Here is a 19,917-nt window from a genome sequence, read left to right on the forward strand (position 1 = left end):
GGTTAGAGCCCGGGGAGCCCGGACTCCTGGGTTCCCTGCCCGGCACCGGGAGGGGAGTGGGGGCCGACGCAAGAGCCCGGGGAGCCCGGACTCCTGGGTTCCCTGCCCGGCACCGGGAGGGAAGTGGGGGCCGGTGGTTAGAGCCCGGGGAGCCCGGACTCCTGGGTTCCCTGCCCGGCACCGGGAGGGGAGTGGGAGCCGGTGGTTAGAGCCCGGGGAGCCCGGACTCCTGGGTTCCCTGCCCGGCACCGGGAGGGGAGTGGGAGCCGGTGGTTAGAGCCCGGGGAGCCCGGACTCCTGGGTTCCCTGCCCGGCACCGGGAGGGGTGTGGGAGCCGGTGGTTAGAGCCCGGGGAGCCCGGACTCCTGGGTTCCCTGCCCGGCACCGGGAGGGGAGTGGGGGCTGGTGGTTAGAGCCCGGGGAGCCTGGACTCCTGGGTTCCCAACACGAAAGAAGATGATGTCAGTCCATTTTCCCTTTTTTTTATTAATATATTTTTATTAAATTTCTGTTTTTTTTTAAATCTGCAAGACTTTTTTGTTTTCAATCCCAAAGACACGATATAAGAAATATCCAGTGGAAAAGGCAATCCGGGGGAGGGGACATCGGATCAAGGCCGGAGCAAGGGAGGAGAAAGCCAGCAGGGAGGGAGGTAGAAAACTGCAGGGCCGTGGGGATTGGAGTCGATTATACACATTCCCAATACACTGAGCATCCTCATGCATTTTCTGGGGGACCGAGAGGGAGATTCCTGCCAGGGGGTGCCCCCAAAGGGCCCCCCAACTTCCTAACCCTGCCCTGGGTGATTGGAGGGGATATATCCCCCACAACTATACAGCCCCCCTCTAAGTCACCACGTATCTTGGGGTATCATTGCATTCCCCTCCCATGGTCAGGCAGGACCATCTAGCCCCCCTCATTGGCCGAAATCGTGTCTCCCTGCCTTCCAGAAGATGGGACTTCTTGTTTTGCACCCGCCAATCTCTGCAAAAAGGCGGGACTTCCTGCTTTGCCCCCTTTAGGAGTATTTTCCACCCTCCGGAAGGCAGAACTTCCTCTATTGCACATCACGTCCCTTTAAAAAGATAGGACTTCCTGTTCCACCACTCTGACGAGTATCCTCAACCCTGCTGAGGGTGGAACTTCCTGTATTGCACCGTCACATCCCTACAAAAGGCAGGACTTCCTGTTTTGCCCCTTTGGGGAGTGTTCCCTACCCACTTCTTTTATTGCACCATCACATCCCTGCAAAAGGCGGGACTTCCTGTGTTGAATGCTTGGGGTGGTTCTCCTGAAGGAGGAATTTCCCCACCCTCCAGTAGATGATGTTCCACACCATGAGGTCCCTGCTTAGCCCTCTAGGAGGCAGGACTTCCTGTCTGACCCCTTTAGAACCATCCTTCGAAAGGCGGGACTTCCTCTTTTCCCCACTAGGTGTAGCAGCTGCCCTCAACAGCCTCGCACCAGGATTGAGCTCCCCAGTCGCCCCCCAATGGCAGAATCGTCCCCTTCGCCCCCTTTTTAATTTTTAACTAGTTATTTCATTCAGACGCAGCGAGAAAAGTTAAAAAAGCAGAAATAAAAGTTCGCCATTTTTGTTTGGTTTTGGAGGGGCGGGGCGAGCACACCCCCTGCTGGGATTCCCCCCCACTCCCAGCCCTGGGGTCCCCCATCCCCGATTTACTGAACCCCAAAAGAAGGAGTGCATTAAGGGGAAAGGAACCTCAAATTTCAAATGGGGGGGGTTGTCGTGGTCTCAGAGAGAAAGAGAAATCTGCTAGAAAGAGCCCTTCGTATGTAAACAATCTAGAGAGAGAGGGAAGGGGGGCAGAGCAGGGACGGAGGAATGAAAGACACAGACCGACAAAGAATGAGAGAGAATAAAATAGAGAAGAATGAGTGAAAGAGAGAGAGAGGGAACGAGAGGAGAAAAGAACAAGTGACACAGAGAGAGGGAATGAGACAGAGCGGCAGAGAACGAGTGACAGGTGGGGGGGAAGGGGCAGAGGGAGGGGTCTGGTGGGGAGCCGCCCCCCCCGTCTCAGGTGAGAAGCAGAGAGAACAGGTGAGCCAGGCAGATGTCAATCAACACGACGGCCAGAACCACCAATGGGTGAGCTCCCTGCAAGGTAAAAGGGAGGGGTGAGACATGCCCCCCCGACACCCCCACCTTACCCTCTCCCCAAACACCCCCTTCCCCCATAACCCCACCCCAGCTGACGCCGACACCCCCCATACAGCTCCCAACTCCTCAGCCTCAACCCCCCCCTGCAAACACACCCACAACTTCCCACCCCACATCCCCCACCCTCCACGTGACTCCCAGCCCCCCGCCCCACTCCGCTCTAACCCCCTACAACCTTCTCCTCTCCCAGAGCCGGGGAGAGAACCCAGGAGTCCTGGCCCTCTGTCCCCCCACTCAAACCCCCTAGACCCCCTCCCCTCCCAGAGCCGGGGAGAGAACCCAGGAGTCCTGGCTCCCAGCCCCCTGCCCTCTAACTCACCAGACCAGCATCCCCCCTCCCCACCGCCAGTTCCTCCCAGCACCCCCCACTGCGGCTGTGCTGGGAGGGGCTGAGATGCTGCAGTGGGGCGGGAGGGATGCTGGATGGAGGATGCAGTTGCTATGAGACAGGAGCCAGGACACCAGCCAATCCCATGGAGCTTCATCAGCTGGGCCACGCCCACAACCCCCCTCCCGTCCTGACAGACTCCTGGGTTCTCTCCCAGCTCGGGCACGGGAGTGGGGGCTGGTGGTTGGGGGGAGGGGCTGGGAGCCAGGACTCCTGGGTTCTCTCCCGGTTCTGGGAGGTGGGAAGATGGGGGTGCCCCTTTGCCCCTCTTACCTGTCTCATGGCTGCTCCTGTCTCCTTCTCACCCTGAGCCGCAGCCCCCACCCCTGAAGGCAGCTTGTCAGCCCCCAGTCCAGAGTGCCCCAGGGGTCCCGCCACCTCTGGCCCCGCCTGGGGCTCCCCAATATCCAGCTGGGGGAGATCTTCCTCATAGTCCTCCTCCTCCTCTTCCTCCTGGAGGCTTCCAGAGCTGCCGCTGGGTGGGGTGCCCACCAGGGGGCGCCCTGCCTCGTCCCCCTCCCACAGTCCCTCGGGTGGGAACCCCGGTGTCCGGGCAGGGAACCTCCGGCACCCCCACTCGTCCTCAGGGTCTGATGCATCCGCAGGGGGCACTCGAGGGGGTCCGCCGTTCTCCAGAGGGTGCCAAGTCCGGCGGGGGTCCCCCCTCCAGGGCTGCAGCGGGGTGGGGGGGTAGCTGGGGTCTGGGGTCACGTCGGATGGGGTGACCCCATTTTCGTAGACCCCCGGGCTGTCATATTCTAACAGGTCCGTGTCGGTGCCTTCGGAGTCCAGGCGGGGCCGTGGCTCTGGGTTTTTGGGGGCAGAGAGAAAAGGGGGGTCAACAGTGGGGTTCAGTTGATAGCATCCCACAGGGTTCAATGCCCCCCACAAATTCAGCCCCCCTCACTGTCAGGAGAATCCAGGTTTGGGGGTGCAGGGAGAAAAGGGATGGGGGGGATCAGGAATTGGAAGGCAAATACAAAATGGGTGCCGTGGGGTGAGAAAGGGGGTTCAGGTCAAAATCACCCCCATACAAGCATGGGGAGCAGTGGATGCCCCTTCCGCAAAATGGGGGACCCCACAGGCACCCCTGTACAGGGGGGGCTGGGCCGGGGGGCTCCCCGACAGACCCAGGATTAGGTGCTCCTTCTTCCCTGCCCCCCCCCCCCCAACTCACCAGGGTCATCCAGGATGGGTTGAAGATCCTGGGCCAGGATCTTGGCCACTCGAGCCGCCTCCACGGCCTTCTCGGCAGAGGCCAGCGCGGCTGTGGCCTTCAGCCGGGCATCGGCCGCCCTGGGGAGAGGGCAGGGTGGGTCTCTGTGGGGTGGGACCTCCCGGGGTCAGCGCTGGCCCCTCCCCCAGCCAAGCCTGCCCACCTATCCTGCACCCATCCCTAGTGCAACCAACCTAACCCTCGGCACCTACCACCCCTCCCCATCCATCCTACCCCCCAGCCCCGATCCCCCCATCCAGCCCCACCCTGGGCCCCAGCACCTGTTCCCACCCATAGTTACTGATCACACACCCTGGACCCCAGGAATCACCCCAGATCCATCCCTACACAGCGCCCAGCCCCCACCTTGCCCCTGCACTTCACCCAGTCCCCAACACCCTCCCCCTAATTCCCAGCCCCCTCCCCCGCCATGCCAAGGGAAGCGCCCTTCCCCCACCAGCAGCCTCTCTGCCCCCCCCAAGCCCAGTGGATGCTGCTGCTCCGCTGTTTCCACAGCAACCGCCAGCCAATTGCTGTTGCCATCACCCGGTTGCCTAGGAGACCAGGCAGCCTCTGCTAGGCCCTTGCACACACTCCATGTAACCTGTCTTCCCCACCCCCAGCCCCCAACCATGCCCTGACTGGGGATGGCAACATGGCAGGGAGGGTGGGGGGGAAGAGCAGGGAATGGTGGGGGAGGGAAAGAAAGAAAGAAAGAAAGACAAAACGAGACACAAAACGAGACAGCCAGCGAAAGAAATAATTAACAAAAAGCAACAAGAGAAGGAGAGTGCCAGAGGAAAGGAGAGAAAAGCAAACTCCAGCCAGACAGAGAGGAGCCATCATCGCTGTTTGTTGGCAGAGCCAACGTCTCAATTCCAGTGCTGGGCAAGGACACAAGTTCTGGCAGCCAAGTCCATCCACCCACCTGCTTTCCCTATGTCAGCTAGAAACCCAATGATCCCCAAGAAAGCACCTCAGTATGGTCAAGTTTGGGCGGTAGGGCCTTCCCCTTCAGCACCCCAATCTCAGCAAGGCCTCCACACCATTCACCCAGCCACCCAGCTTCTCCCCTGTCTGGGCCAACTGGACAACTTTCAAGATGACTGCCCCAATTGGGGTAACTTGAACCAACTTCAAATGGCCGCCCCAACAGGGGTCATTAGAACCAACTTTCAAGATGGCTACTCTTGACCTCACCCTAATGCAGGGTGAACTCCCCCTTCTTAGTAGGGGTGGGACTTCTTCTGCAGCCCCTCAACTGACCACTGGGACCTTCCAATTCATTTGCCTACTGGGACTCCATCATTAATTAGTTCCCATCCAGCCCCTGTTTCACCCATGCATGCCCGCAGGGAGGGTGGTTGACAAAATAACCCATGTGCCTCTGGGAGAATGGACAAGTTGGTGTTCCATGGTCATCAACAAGCTTTCAAGATGGCTGCTTAGTTGGGGTGGTCACTTGAATCAACTTTAAAATTGCTGCCCAGCTGAGGGTGGTTTGAACCTGATTTCAAGATGGCTACCCCAGTTGAGGGTCACTTGATCCAACTTTCGAGACGGCTACCCAGTTGGGCTGGCTTGAGCCAACTTTCAATATGGCTACCACTTGGGGGTGTCACTTAACCCATGTTTCAAGATGTCTACCCACTCGGGGGGTCACTTGAGCCAACTTTCAAGATGGCTGCCAGTGATCCCCTCATGACCTCTCCCCATCGTGGTTTGAGGTCTCCCTTCCCAGGCAGGAAGTGAAGGTTCAGGAAGGAGGGAAAATGGCACCTGGGGAGGGGGTTGTGGGACAAGAGGCCCCTCCATGTGGATGGAGGAGTTATGACTTTGGGCCTACTGAGGCCTACAAGGCCTATGTGAAGCCTGGGCCTTGGCTAGATTTGTGGCCAGGAGAAAAGGCAGTGTTCTGGGATGTTTTTCAGAGGTGAATCACAGGACCCAGAGGGGCTCCCTGCCCAAACCCCTGAAGCCCAATTCAAATCCCAGACCCACTGCAGGCCCCAGAGAGTGTAACAGGGAGTGTTATTTAGACACACGTCCACTGCCCCCTGACCACACACACTGCCCCCCCGCCATTCTTCTACATCTCCTCTCCCCTCTGCACCCACTCCCCTCCTACATCCCCAATCCCCCGTCCCCTTTCCCCCCAAAACCCACCCCATGCTCTGCCTCCACATCCCCCACTCCTCCATGTACCCCATTCTCCTCAGTCCCATATGTCCCCACCCCACATTCCCCTCCACAGTCCCTCTCCCCCCACACTCCCTGCACTCCCCCACCCACACCTGACAGTCCCCAATGCTCCAGCTCCCCAGCACCCCACAGCCGCCAGTGGCCCCCGTCTGCCAGCTGACCTGGTGGCCGCCATTTCCTGCTTCTGCCTGGCCAGGCTGACGGCTCTGCGGGCCATCTCCACTGCCCGGTCCACCTTCTCCTTCACCTTGCTGCGCCGGAGCGGGATGAGGTTCTTGACCTTGCCGCTCACCAGGCGGTTGAGCTTGTACTTGCCCTCTTCCTTGGTGCCGTCAGGGTAGGTGGTGCGCCCGTAGCCATGCCGCCGGTTCCCCAGCCACTCGCCTTCGTAGCGCAGCCCGTTGGAGCGCCGGCTGACCCCGTAGCCGCTGCGCCGGTCAGCACGCCACTCCCCGGCGTACACCTCGGTGGAGGAGCCCTCGATGGCCAACCGTGATGGCATCTCAGGGGGTTCGGTCTCGGCGTAGCTCAGGGTGGTGGCTTCGCTCCCGGTCGAGCTCACCCCGGCTTCGCTCTTCAGCGAGCCCCGCTTACTGCCCAGGGAGGCTTTGGACTCGGCCCGGCGCACCCGCAGGCCGCTCAGCAGCAGGGACCGCCGGAAGAAGAAGCCCCCCGTCTTCTTCTTGGCCCCCTTGGGGAAGTGCGGGTCACCGGGGAAGGCCAGCACGAAGCCACCCCGGGAGCCCGAGGCTGGGCTGTCCCCTGGGAGCAGCGGAGGGGGCAGGGGAGGGGGAGGGAGAGGAGCAGGGGGCCCGCCGGGGTCGGGGTCGCTGCGGAGGGATTCCAGCGAGGTGCGGCGCAGGGAGCACACCAAGGCAGCCTGGCGGTAGGGGACGCTCTGGCGAACGCCGTAGCCGTGCCGCTTCCCGGCTTGCCACTGGCCCTGGTAGGTGCCTGCAAAGGAGGGCACCGGGGGTTAGAGCGGGGGGGACGCCAAACCGGGGGGCGGGGGATGGAAACTGGGAAGAGAGGGAGGAAGTGAAGGGAGGGAGGGAGGGAAGGTGGAACTGCAGGGATAGAGGGATTGGTGGCAGGTGGATGGATGGATGGATGGAGGGTGGAACCGCAGGGATAGAGGGATTGGTGGCAGATGGATGGAAGGATGGATGGATGGATGGATGGATGGATGGATGGAGGGTGGGCGGGAGGGAGGGAGGGAGGGTGGAATGGCAGGGATAGAGGGGTGGGTGATGGACCTGGGTGGATGGATGGAGGGAGGGCGGGCGGATGGTGGGCGGATGGCTGGCGGATGGCTGGAGGGATGAATGCGGATGCAGCGATGGAGTGCAGAACAGCGCAGGAGAGCAGATGGAACGTGGGCCTGTGCGCGGACGTGGTTGGATGGAGGGAGCGTGAAGCTGGGCAGATGGAGGGCCCGCGCAACTGGCCAGACAGACAGATCCCCCCTTCCCCTCTCTCCCGCCCCCACCCCCCGGAGTTGGCACCCGTCTGCCCTCACCTCCGTCGGCGTAGGTCTCGGTGCCGTAGCCATCCTGTAGCCCGTCCCTCCACATGCCCTCGTAGGTGACCCCGGAGTGGCTCTCCCAGACGCCGGCCCGGCCCTTCAGCCCATGGCTCCACTCCCCCTTGTAACACCACTTGCTCTTGCGCTCCACGCCCAGCCCTTCCCGCTTGCCCTGGCTCCAATGGCCTTGGTAGGTGTTGCCGCTGGGCCAGGTGTAGACGCCCAGAGACTCGAACCCGCGCCGCCATTGCCCACTGTACTCGCCCTGGGCCCCAGGGCCGGTGCAGACCCCGTACCCGTGTGCCCGGCCATCCTGCCAGTCACCCACGTAGCAGCCGCCATCGTCAAAGTCGAACCTGCCCCCGTGGGACATGCATGTAACGAGGCCCCGCCTCCCCCGGCACCGGCTACCCACAGGACCCTGCGCTCATCGCCGGGGCCGGCCCCACCGCGCGGGGCTGGCTGTAGGTGACAGAGTCAGGGTTCCATCTGGAGCAGCAACTTCCACTCCTCCGACAGGCAGACAATGGGACTAACAGTCGTACGTCGGTCCTGGAGTTCTTCCCCTACAACTGGAGTGAGGTCCCAGACTTCACCACCTACAGGCAGGGCAACAGTCACATGCCACTCCTGGAGTCCTGCCCCTTACAGTCGTAGGGAGATCCCCGGCTTCTCTGTCTGCGGTCAAGTAGTTTAGCTACAGGCGTACGAAGAACCAGGAGTTCTCCTCCTACAGGTTGACAGTGGAGCTACAGAAGTGTGCCAGTCCTGGAGTTCTCCACCTACAGGCACATGGTGGTGGGGGGAGGGGGGAGGGTTTAGAGTCAGACAGCGACCTCTGAGTTCTCTGGCTACAGATGTGTACTTCAGCTGCAGTCATACACAAATCCCAGACATCTCCACCTACAACCATTCAATGGATATACAGATGGGGTGTACGGGGATAGATAGATATTATACAGACATCCTGGAGTTGTCCCCTACAGGCGTACGGCAGTGTTACAGTGGTACAAAAGACCAGACTTCTCCACCCACATGTGTAAAGTGGGGGTCAGTCATACAGCAGTCCCAGACATCTTTGGCTACAGGCGTATGGTTGCTTCAACACCTACAGTAATCTGGCTATGGTTGTATGGTGCCCTACAGCCTGAAATTCTGTAGCTACTGGGGTATGGAGGCTGTCTGATTACACCTGTACATGGCTCCTGGAGTTCTCTGGTCACAGATGTAGTATGGTCCTGGAGTCCATGTGTTACAGGCAGACAGTGGCCTCCAAATCTGCAATGACTTGGTTCTGGCTCTGCACTGCCATGCTGTGACCTGGGAGTCTCTGTATTTTACAGGCAGATGGGGGCTGAGAGTTCTCTGGCTACAGGTGTGCAACAGTCCTTGATTTCTCCAGCTACAGGCATACAATAAGTCCAGGGGTCTTTTGTGACAGGCGAGTCCTATGTTCTGTAACTACAGGTGTAGAGTGGTCCTGGAGTTCTTGGCTACAGGTGTACAGCCATCCCAGGGTTCTCTGGCTACAGGCATACAGCGGTCCTGGCGTTCTCCAGCTACAGTCATACAATGGTCCTGGAGTTCTCCAGCTACAGGTGTACAGCGGTCCTGGAGTTCTCTGGTAACAGGTATATAGCAGGGACTGTATTTCTCCAGCTACATGCAGAGAGTGGTCAGTTCTCTGGCTACAGGCAGACAGAGCCCTCTAGACTTGCAACCACCTGGTTACGACTGTGTGCTGCCAGGCTTGGAATTCTTGGTGTTCTACAGCCCAGGAGTTCCCCAGCTACAGGTATAGTGTCCAACAGGCATAGAGCAGGCCTTGGGAATCTCTGGCTACAGGCGTCGGGATATGCTCCCAGTCCCCTGACTCAGAGAGGCTCCAGGTGTTCCCAGGAAGCAAACGAGCTGCTGGGGGTGCGGAGCAGAGTTGGGGGGCCAGGGAGGGCTCCCAACAATGGCCTCATGATGTGGGGTACCTACAACGAAAGAGGGTGAGAGAGTGGCTGGCCGAGGGAGGGAGGAACAACCATACCCCCAACTTAGAGAAACAGACAGCCTGAAAAATACCCCCAACACACACACAGACAAGGGGCAGGTCCCATCCCCTCCAGCAGGGGGCAGCAGGGAGCTAGTTAGCTAGCTAGCTAGATAGATAGATAGATGGGGTGTACGGGGATAGATAGATAGATAGATAGATAGATAGATAGATAGATAGATAGATAGATGGGGTGTATGGGGATAGATAGAGAGGGGGGTGGACGGGGATAGATAGATAGAGGGGGTGGATGGTGATAGATAGAGAGATAGATAGAGGGGGTGGATGGGGATAGATAGAGAGGGGGGTGGACGGGGATAGATAGATAGAGGGGGTGGATGGGGATAGATAGAGAGATAGATAGAGGGGGTGGATGGGGATAGATAGAGAGGGGGGGTGGACGGGAATAGATAGATAGATAGATAGATAGATAGATAGATAGATAGAGGGGGTGGATGGGGATAGATAGGGGGGGTGGATGGGGATAGATAGATAGATAGATAGATAGATAGATAGATAGATGGGGCGGATGGGGATAGATAGATAGATAGAGGGGGTGGATGGGGATAGATAGATAGATAGATAGATAGATAGATAGATAGATAGATAGATAGAGGGGGTGGATGGGGATAGATAGATAGATAGATAGATAGAGGGGGTGGATGGGGATAGATAGATAGATAGATAGATAGATAGATAGATAGATAGATAGATAGAGGGGGTGGATGGGGATAGATAGATAGATAGAGGGGGTGTATGGGGATAGATAGATAGATAGATAGATAGATGGGTTGTATGGGGATAGATAGGGGGGGTGGATGGGGATAGATAGATAGATAGATAGATAGATAGATAGATAGATAGATGGGGCGGATGGGGATAGATAGATAGATAGAGGGGGTGGATGGGGATAGATAGATAGATAGATAGATAGATAGATAGATAGATAGATAGAGGGGGTGGATGGGGATAGATAGATAGATAGATAGATAGAGGGGGTGGATGGGGATAGATAGATAGATAGATAGATAGATAGATAGATAGATAGAGGGGGTGGATGGGGATAGATAGATAGATAGAGGGGGTGTATGGGGATAGATAGAGAGGGGGGTGGACGGGGATAGATAGATAGATAGATAGATAGATAGAGGGGGTGGATGGGGATAGATAGATAGAGGGGGTGTATGGGGATAGATAGAGAGGGGGGTGGACGGGGATAGATAGATAGATAGAGGGGGTGGATGGGGATAGATAGATAGATAGAGGGGGTGTATGGGGATAGATAGAGAGGGGGGTGGACGGGGATAGATAGATAGATAGATAGATAGATAGAGGGGGTGGATGGGGATAGATAGATAGATAGAGGGGGTGTATGGGGATAGATAGAGAGGGGGGTGGACGGGGATAGATAGATAGATAGAGGGGGTGGATGGGGATAGATAGATAGATAGATAGAGGGGTGTACAGGGATCGATAGAGGGGGTGGATGGTGATAGATAGATAGATAGAGGGGATGGATGGGGATCGATAGATAGATAGAGGGGGTGTACAGGGATAGATAGAGGGGTGGACAGGGATAGATGGACAGATACTCACTCTGTATTTATTTCCTGAGAGGCAGAGAAGAAGCAGGAAGCGGATCCATGCGGCCAGGCAAGAGGGAGGTAGAGGAACCTCGCTAGAGTGACAGACACACCCAAGGCGGCAGTGCGCGGGCAGGAATCTCGTCCATGCTCTGGAGGCAAAAGAAGGGAGTGTGAACGGAGGGCTGAGTGGGGCTGAGATAGGGTGACCAGATGTCCCGATTTTATAGGGAGAGTCCTGATTTTTGGGTCTTTTTCTTATATAGGCTCCTATTACCCCCCACCACCATCCGGATTTTTCACATTTGCTGTCTGGTCACCCTAGGCTGAGAGGAGGAATGAAGGGGGGGCAGGGCCGGAGGAATGAAGGGGGGGGCGAGAGGAGGAATGAATGGGGGGGCTGAGGAGGAATGAAGGGGGGGCAGGGCCAGAGGAATGAAGGGGGGGCGAGAGGAGGAATGAAGGGGAGGCGAGAGGAGGAATGAATGGGGGGGCTGAGGAGGAATGAAGGGGGGGCGAGAGGAGGAATGAATGGGGGGCGACAGGAGGAATGAAGGGGGGCTGAAGAGGAATGAAGGGGAGCGGGAGCTGAAGCAGCTCAGAGGGGCAGTGAGTTGGAGGAAATTTCCAACTGGGGGGAAGATCTCGGGGTGCAGAGGGGGGCCCAGGAGGGCGGGGTGCGGGGCAGGGGCAGGGCTGGAGGGAGGGGGAAAAGCGGGGAAGCGAACCTGAGCCGCGGAGGAGCGGAGCCGGGAGCCGGGAGCCGGGAGCCGGAGCGGAGGGATGGAGGGAAGGAGGGATCCCCCGGCGGAGAGAGGACGGGCCAGTGCTGGATGGAGAGAGACGCTCTCCCGGGAGGCAGAGCCGGGCGAGGGATGGAGGGAAGGTGGAAGGCGGCGGTGGAGGAGTGTGTGAGCGGGGCGGGGGGGGGGCTCTCGACAACACAGCCCCCCCTTGCGGAAACGGGGGAAACGTAACGGGGGGGCGGGATTCTAGCTACGTCCCGCCCCTTTTCAACCCGTTATAGACCCCTGCCCCTCCCCCATTACAGACCCCTCCCGCTCCGTTCCCTCCCCCTCCCCCCTTTACAGACCCCTCCCGCCCTGTCCCCTCCCCCCGCCCCCCTTTACAGACCCCCTCCCGCTCTCTCCCATCCCCCCGACCCTCTTACAGACCCCTCCCGCTCTGTCCCCTCCCCGCCCCCCCTTTACAAACCCCTTGCCCCCTTCTTCCCCTCCCCAATTATAGACCACCTGCTGCCCCCCTTTTATAGACCCCCCCAAAAAAGAGGCAGACAGAGGACGCAGAAACAATCTATCAGGTCTTTGGCGGGTGGCTAGTACCTGGAGAGATGGGGAAGGGGGGAAGGGCAGGGGTCCCTGTGCCCCAACACTCAGCCCCCCTCCCCAAATGGCCACCTGTTCCCAAATCCGCCCTTCCAGACCCCCCGAATCTCCCCTTCTCCTCCTTGCCCCACCCCTCCTCCCTGATGTGTACCCCAATACTTCCCTCATGCCCACTCCCTGCCCCATCTACCCCTTGGTCCCCCACTTCCTGCCCCCATCCCCAGAACTGCCCTGCTTCTCTCTCCTGAAAGGAGATCCCCCCATACAGGTCACCCCAGCTCCCTACCCCCCAAAAGCTGATCCACTGGCTCTCTCCAGCACCCCAATGGACCTCAAACTCCACCCCCCCCAAATCTTGCTCCCCCACTTCCCTCTAGCCCTTCCCCAGAATTCCTGCCATCCAAACCTGCTTCTCTCCCAGACCCCCAAGAGGGGACCCAAAGACCCCCCTCTACAGAGGAGTGTAACCCAATAGCCATCAGACCCCCCAGACACCAATTTGGAGTGGGGCCAACCAGGGCCCACCCATCCATCCATCCATCTGTCAAGCCATCTGTGTTCTGGGACTCAGAGGCGGGAGGGGGCGCCCCCGCTCACCACCACGGTCTCCCCGGTGATGTAGCTGGCGTTGGGGGAGCACAAGAAGGAGACGATCCCAGCACAGTCAGATGGGACCCCCAGCCTGGAGAGAAGAGACAGGGTGAGCCTGGAGGGAAGGGACTGGGCGGGGTGTGTGTGTGGATGGATGATTAGAGGGGTGTGGGGGGATGGATGGAGAGGTGTGAATGGGGATGGATGGAGGGATGGATGGATGGATGGATGGAGGGGTGTGTAGGGGATGGATGGAGGGATGGATGGATGGATAGAGAGGTGTATATGTGGATGGATGGATGGAGGAATGGATGGAGGGAGGGATGGATGGATGGATGGATGGATGGAGGGGTGTGTAGGGGATGGAGGGAGGGAGGGATGGATGGATAGAGAGGTGTATATGTGGATGGATGGATGGAGGGGTGTGTAGGGGATGGAGGGAGGGATGGATGGATGGATAGAGAGGTGTATATGTGGATGGATGGATGGAGGGGTGGATGGATGGAGGGAGGGATGGATGGATGGATAGAGAGGTGTGTATGTGGATGGATGGATGGAGGGGTGTGTAGGGGATGGAGGGAGGGATGGATGGATGGATGGATAGAGAGGTGTATATGTGGATGGATGGATGGAGGGGTGTGTAGGGGATGGAGGGAGGGATGGATGGATGGATAGAGAGGTGTGTATGTGGATGGATGGATGGAGGGGTGTGTAGGGGATGGAGGGAGGGATGGATGGATAGAGAGGTGTGTATGTGGATGGATGGAGGGATGTATATGGGGATGGATGGATGGATGGATGGATTGATGGAGGGATGGAGGGAGGGGTGTGTATAGGGATGGATGGAGACGTAGCTGGATAGAGGTGTGTCTAGGGGGATGGATGGAGGGAGGGAGGGGTGTGCAGGAGGATGGATGGGGGATGGAGGGAGGGGTGTGGTTGGGGATAGGGATGGATAGAGGGATGGATGGGGGGATGGATGGATGGATGGATGGATAGAGGGATAGAGGGATGGAGGGAGGGGTGTGTAGGGGGATGGATGGAGGGGGGATGGATGAGTAGCTGGATAGAGGGGTGTGTGGGGGGATGGATGGAGGGAGGGAGGGGTGTGTAGGAGGATGGATGGGGGATGGAGGGAGGGGTGTGGATGGGGATAAGGATGGATAGAGGGATGGATGGGGGGATGGAGGGATGGAGGGAGGGAGGGGTGTGTAGGGGGATGGATGGAGGGGGGGATGGATGAGTAGCTGGATAGAGGGGTGTGTGGGGGGATGGATGGAGGGAGGGAGGGGTGTGTAGGAGGATGGATGGGGGATGGAGGGAGGGGTGTGTAGGGGATGGAGGGAGGGATGGATGGATGGATGGATAGAGAGGTGTATATGTGGATGGATGGATGGAGGGGTGTGTAGGGGATGGAGGGAGGGATGGATGGATGGATAGAGAGGTGTGTATGTGGATGGATGGATGGAGGGGTGTGTAGGGGATGGAGGGAGGGATGGATGGATAGAGAGGTGTGTATGTGGATGGATGGAGGGATGTATATGGGGATGGATGGATGGATGGATGGATTGATGGAGGGATGGAGGGAGGGGTGTGTATAGGGATGGATGGAGACGTAGCTGGATAGAGGTGTGTCTAGGGGGATGGATGGAGGGAGGGAGGGGTGTGCAGGAGGATGGATGGGGGATGGAGGGAGGGGTGTGGTTGGGGATAGGGATGGATAGAGGGATGGATGGGGGGATGGATGGATGGATGGATGGATAGAGGGATAGAGGGATGGAGGGAGGGGTGTGTAGGGGGATGGATGGAGGGGGGATGGATGAGTAGCTGGATAGAGGGGTGTGTGGGGGGATGGATGGAGGGAGGGAGGGGTGTGTAGGAGGATGGATGGGGGATGGAGGGAGGGGTGTGGATGGGGATAAGGATGGATAGAGGGATGGATGGGGGGATGGAGGGATGGAGGGAGGGAGGGGTGTGTAGGGGGATGGATGGAGGGGGGGATGGATGAGTAGCTGGATAGAGGGGTGTGTGGGGGGATGGATGGAGGGAGGGAGGGGTGTGTAGGAGGATGGATGGGGGATGGAGGGAGGGGTGTGGTTGGGGATAGGGATGGATAGAGGGATGGATGGGGGGATGGATGGATGGATGGATAGAGGGATGGAGGGAGGGGTGTGTAGGGGGATGGATGGAGGGGGGATGGATGAGTAGCTGGATAGAGGGGTGTGCAGGAGGATGGATGGGGGGATGGAAGGAGGGGTGTGGATGGGGATAGGGATGGATGGATGGATGGAGGAAGGGAGGGGTGTGCAGGAGGATGGATGGGGGGATAGAGGGAGGGAGGGGTGTGTAGGAGGATGGATGGGGGATGGAGGGAGGGGTGTGGATGGGGATAAGGATGGATAGAGGGATGGATGGGGGGATGGAGGGATGGAGGGAGGGAGGGGTGTGTAGGGGGATGGATGGAGGGGGGGATGGATGAGTAGCTGGATAGAGGGGTGTGTGGGGGGATGAATGGAGGGAGGGAGGGGTGTGTAGGAGGATGGATGGGGGATGGAGGGAGGGGTGTGGTTGGGGATAGGGATGGATAGAGGGATGGATGGGGGGATGGAGGGATGGAGGGAGGGAGCGGTGTGCAGGAGGATGGATGGGGGGATGGAGGGAGAGGCTTGTAGGGAGTTGGGAGACTCTTCACTCTCAGGTTCTTCAACATTTTCTCCTTTACGGCCTCATCCTTCCGCAGCTGGAAGAAAATACAGAGTTGGGGGTCACTGCCCTGCCCCCCCAGGTGAGGCCCCTCCCCCATCAGTGACCCCATCAGGCCCCGCCCTCAGCAGTGCCCCCCTTGCTGCCTCTGACCACCCACTGCCACCCACGCTGCCTATCCACCCCATCAGCCCCCTCCGTCTGCCCACCAGCCAACCATCCCCCCAGACACTCCTCTCCATCCCTCCCTAGCTCCCTCCTTTGGGGCTGGGGCATCTTCCCGGGAAGGGGGAGAACCCAACGAGGCCGATGGAGCCACCCCTGCACAGAGAGAGGGAATGAACCAGAGACGAGAGACCTGGTGCCCCCTCATGTCCCCTCCCCCCCCCACATGTTCCCCCCACACTCGCACCCCTTTCTCCATGTGGGTCACAACCAGGCTGACCAGCAGCACCAGCGCCATCACAGTCACCTGCAGGGTCAGAAGGGGGGGGTTCAGGAGAGGTCCTGATTCTCCCCACACACACACACAGTGCTGTGCTGCACCCCCCCCAGACCTCCTCATGCCCCACACTCTGCCCCCCAGCTGCATTTCCCCCTCTCCTCCCTGTGAGCCCCTGTACCCCATGGTCACCACTTTTATAGGGCTATGATAAATCCTGGTCGAAGTATGCCTTGGGAGGTTACCCTGTGAAAAGTCATAATCTGCTGAGTATCAGTGTCCTGTTGAAATATTCATAGCCAAACGGTGCAGGAAGTTATGAGATTCCGCTGTCCCGTTGTTACTGTATCATGCTGTGGTTCTGGGGGGAATGGTCCTCGCCTGGTAATTTCCCGAGTGCTGAAAGCGTTTGGGTGAGAGAAACCGTTCGACTTTCAACCTGCTGGGCTTGCTCAAGTCAAGGAACTAGCCTGCGGATTTCACGTTTATTTCATTTCTAGCCAACTCCGACCTTGGTACTTCATCGCTTAATAGTCACTTTAAAATCTTCTGTTCTCTAGTAACTGGACTGGTTTAACTGTTTGACTTAACCAGTTTGTGCAAACCCTAGACTGGAAAATTAAGGGGGTGGGGCGGCCGTTCCACGGTCCAGATTGTCCCCTGGGGAATGGCACACTCCCCCCTCTGTCCCCCCCCCCGCAGCTGCCCCCTCTCCTCCAGTGCCCCTCCCCCATCCCCACAGAGCCCACCTCACCCCATCCCCGTCCTCTGATCTCAGCCCCCCTCTGCCCCACGACTCCCCCTTCTCCACCAACCTCCACTCTCTGCTCTGCCCCCCCACACCTTGTTTCCACGTCCTCGCTGGTGTGGCGCATGCTGCTGAAGAACAGGTTCACGGCCACATTGGAGACCAGGGTGTCGATACCCCTGTGACGCTCCAGGGCCTGGAGAGATGAGACGTGGGGAGGGCAGTTACTGACCGTGATCAGCGCCCCCTGGGCCAGGGGCTGCCCTCCCAGGGCTGGGGAGAGAACCCAGGAGTCCTGGCTCCCAACCCCCTGCTATAATGACTAGACCCTGCACCACTCCCTGAGCCAGGCAGAGAACCCAGGAGTCCTGGCTCCCAATCCCTCCCCCCATATCAACCACTAGACCCCACTTTTCCGCCCATGATAGAACCCAGGAGTCCTGGCTCCCAGCCCCCACTTCCATCCCAATGCTGGGCTCACTGTGGTGATTAGGGGGCTGGGGAGTGAGGGGTTCCAGCAGTGCTGGGGGGGCAGGGCTGGGCTAGCAGGGAGCTGCGGCTTGACCATTGAGGAAAACAAGTATTTTAAATGTGTAGGGGGAATCTGAGGGCTGTGTGTGTGTGTATCTGTTGTGACGGAGCAGGGAGTGGGGCGGATTGACCTGGGAATGTTGTGTGGGAGTTTTACTGGTGCTGTCTGCATTGATGCTGCATGGTGATGGGAAATCAGGGTGATACCTGAGCCCAGGAGGGGGCTGGGGCCAGGACCAGGTGACACCTTGTGCCCGGGAAACTGGACAAAGGCTGGAGGAGCCGGGGGTGAGACTCCTGGAGGGGATTTCAGTTTGGAGCTGGCTGGGGATACGGAGGGAGGCCCTGCACCAGGGTCTGGGCTCCCCACCCCCAAGATGAACCTGCCTGGGGGGTCCTGTTTCCTGTACCTACAAGCTCTGTTTGGGATTGTGTTCCTGTTGTCTAATAAACTCTCTGTTTTACGGGGTGGCTGAGAGTCATGGTGAATCGCAGGAAGTGCAGGGTGCAGGGCCCTGACTCCCCCACACTCCGTGACAACTGGTAGTAGCGGTGGGATGTGCTGCACCCCATGGATGGTGCTTCCTGCAGTAAGTGACTTGGGAGCAGTAAAACGAAGGGGGATTAACAAGGACCAGGCCTGCTGAAGGCTCAGAGAGGAGCAATTTCGGGGGCGGAGAAGTTACGATTAACCCCTGGGAGTGTGTGACCAGCGAGGACTGTTGCAGTAACGGGGTCCCCCTGGGGACTGCGGCGAGTGGTTCCAGGGGCGGAGCCATCTGCGGCTTGACCCCGGGAGAGAGGTGGTGACCTGGAGAAGGGCTGGCACACTAGGGGTTCCTCCTGAAAACAGTGGAGAGCTGAGAGCACGCAGACCTGCGAGTCCACAGCAACTTGGGAGCAGCGGGAAGATGTATAACCATCTCCACAGCTGGTCGATCTGTGCAGGCAGAGGGGACTGCGCAGTGGGAGCCTCACCAAAGAACAGCTGATTTCCCAGCTGGAGGAGGAGGATCGCTCGGAGGGGCTGATCCCTGTCCCTGAGGGAAGTAGCCCGGCAGATGCAGCGCCGGCACCGGTGTCTGTCCCAGCTGGGAGGGGTCAGACTGCTGCCGAGGGCATCCCGAGACCCCTCCTACCTATGACTAGGGAGGGGCTAGAAGCAGCGAGGTGAACCCTGGGGGCACTGTGACCCCCACGCCAGCAGGGGATCCTCACCGCCAAGCTCCCCATTGCTGGAGCTGAGGTGGCTGGAATGGGAGTGGGAGATACAACTGAAAGAGCTGGAGGATCGGGAGAAACAGTGGCAGCATGAACTGGAGCTGGCAAAGTTGAGGAGCAGTGAGCCCCCCTCTGCGGTGAGTGAGGGGGGACCCAAGACTACATGGAGCTTGGATAAGTGCATCCTGTCCCAGCGTAAGAAAGGGGAGGACATCGATGAATTCCTGATGGCCTTTGAGACGGCCTGTGAGCTGACAAGGTTGACCCTGCAGACGGGCTCCGGTTTCTCACCCCCTTACTGGATCCCAAAGCCGTGGGGCTGTACAGCCGAATGGAAGGGGTGGAGGCAGGGGACTAGGAACTGTTCAAAAAGGCCCTGCTCTGCGAGTTTGGGGTGACTCCTGAGGCGTTCTGGAGTCTGCGTAAAACCCCTGAGGTCACATATCTAGAACTGATCCTCCGAATGGAGGGATATGTCCACAAGTGGGCAGATGGGGCCCAGACGAAGGACCTGGTTAAACTGGTTGTACTGGAGGGGACCAACGGAACATGAGCTGCTATCGCTGTGGCCAGAGGCCACATACAAACCCAAGCTCGAGGACAGACTGAGCAGACCGAACCCGCACAGGGTTAACTGGGTAGGGACCCAGCCGGAGGAGGGGCCGGCTTCCCAGGCAAGGGGGGCTGGCAGCTTCCCAACTGCTCAGGACAGAGGAGTTTCCCAGACCAGCTCCTTGGCGGGTGGATGCTCCGGACTCAAGGTTCTCTGTTTACAGGGTGGGCGCAGGGCTGTCCCTGCAGACCGAGTGCCTTGTTCCCCTGGAGGTGGATGGGAGGAGGGTCAATGGATACTGGGACATGGGCGCTGAGGTGACGCTGGCCCGGCCTGAGGTGGTGGCCCCAGATTGGATGGTGGCCAATACCTACCTGACCCTGACAGGTGTGGGCGGGACCCCATTCAAGGTGCCTGTGGTGAGGGTACATCTGAAATGGGGGGACCAGGAGGGCCCCAAGGATGTGGTGTTGCACCACCATTTGCCCACTGAGGAGTTGATGGGGGGTGACCTGGCAGATTGGCCGGGCGGTCCCCAGACCACCCTAGTTGTGACCCGTAGCCAGAGCCGCTCAGGGGCACTACGCCCTGACATTGGGGAGGGTACCTCACTGGAGGTACAAGACCCTACCCTGGTGGGGA

General features: G+C 59.0%; 1 protein-coding gene across 2 annotated transcripts; it reads right to left on the bottom strand.

The window, feature by feature from the left end:
• Positions 1-71: 71 nt before the first annotated feature.
• On the bottom strand, positions 72-12,052 carry JPH4 (junctophilin 4). 2 transcript variants are annotated; one of them, XM_054046536.1, is made up of 7 exons: positions 11,869-12,052; positions 11,154-11,292; positions 7,511-9,498; positions 6,153-6,945; positions 3,751-3,869; positions 2,847-3,379; positions 72-2,122 (listed from the first exon to the last, which is right to left on the bottom strand). In XM_054046536.1, exons 3-7 carry the CDS (start codon positions 7,887-7,889, stop codon positions 2,042-2,044), a joined length of 1,905 nt encoding a protein of 634 aa, XP_053902511.1. In that variant the 5' UTR covers positions 7,890-9,498; positions 11,154-11,292; positions 11,869-12,052; the 3' UTR covers positions 72-2,041. The 2 variants fall into 2 exon arrangements, with proteins under 2 accessions (XP_053902511.1, XP_053902512.1); XM_054046537.1 differs by lacking the exons at positions 72-2,122; positions 2,847-3,379; positions 3,751-3,869 and adding exons at positions 4,102-4,162; positions 4,380-4,430.
• Positions 12,053-19,917: the final 7,865 nt, after the last annotated feature.

This window comes from Malaclemys terrapin, chromosome 12 (genome assembly GCF_027887155.1).
Source record: "Malaclemys terrapin pileata isolate rMalTer1 chromosome 12, rMalTer1.hap1, whole genome shotgun sequence".
NCBI lineage: Eukaryota > Metazoa > Chordata > Testudines > Emydidae > Malaclemys > Malaclemys terrapin.

Excerpts from the sequence above, each read along its gene's own strand:
- JPH4 (XM_054046536.1), bottom strand. The coding sequence starts at position 7,889 with ATGTCCCACGGGGGCAGGTTCGACTTTGACGATGGCGGCTGCTACGTG. Across the intron at positions 6,946-7,510 it reads CGAGACCTACGCCGACGGAG|GCACCTACCAGGGCCAGTGG; the intron begins GTGAGGGCAGAC and ends CCTCCTTTGCAG. Across the intron at positions 2,123-2,846 it reads CAGGAGCAGCCATGAGACAG|GGAGCTCACCCATTGGTGGT; the intron begins GTAAGAGGGGCA and ends TTTACCTTGCAG.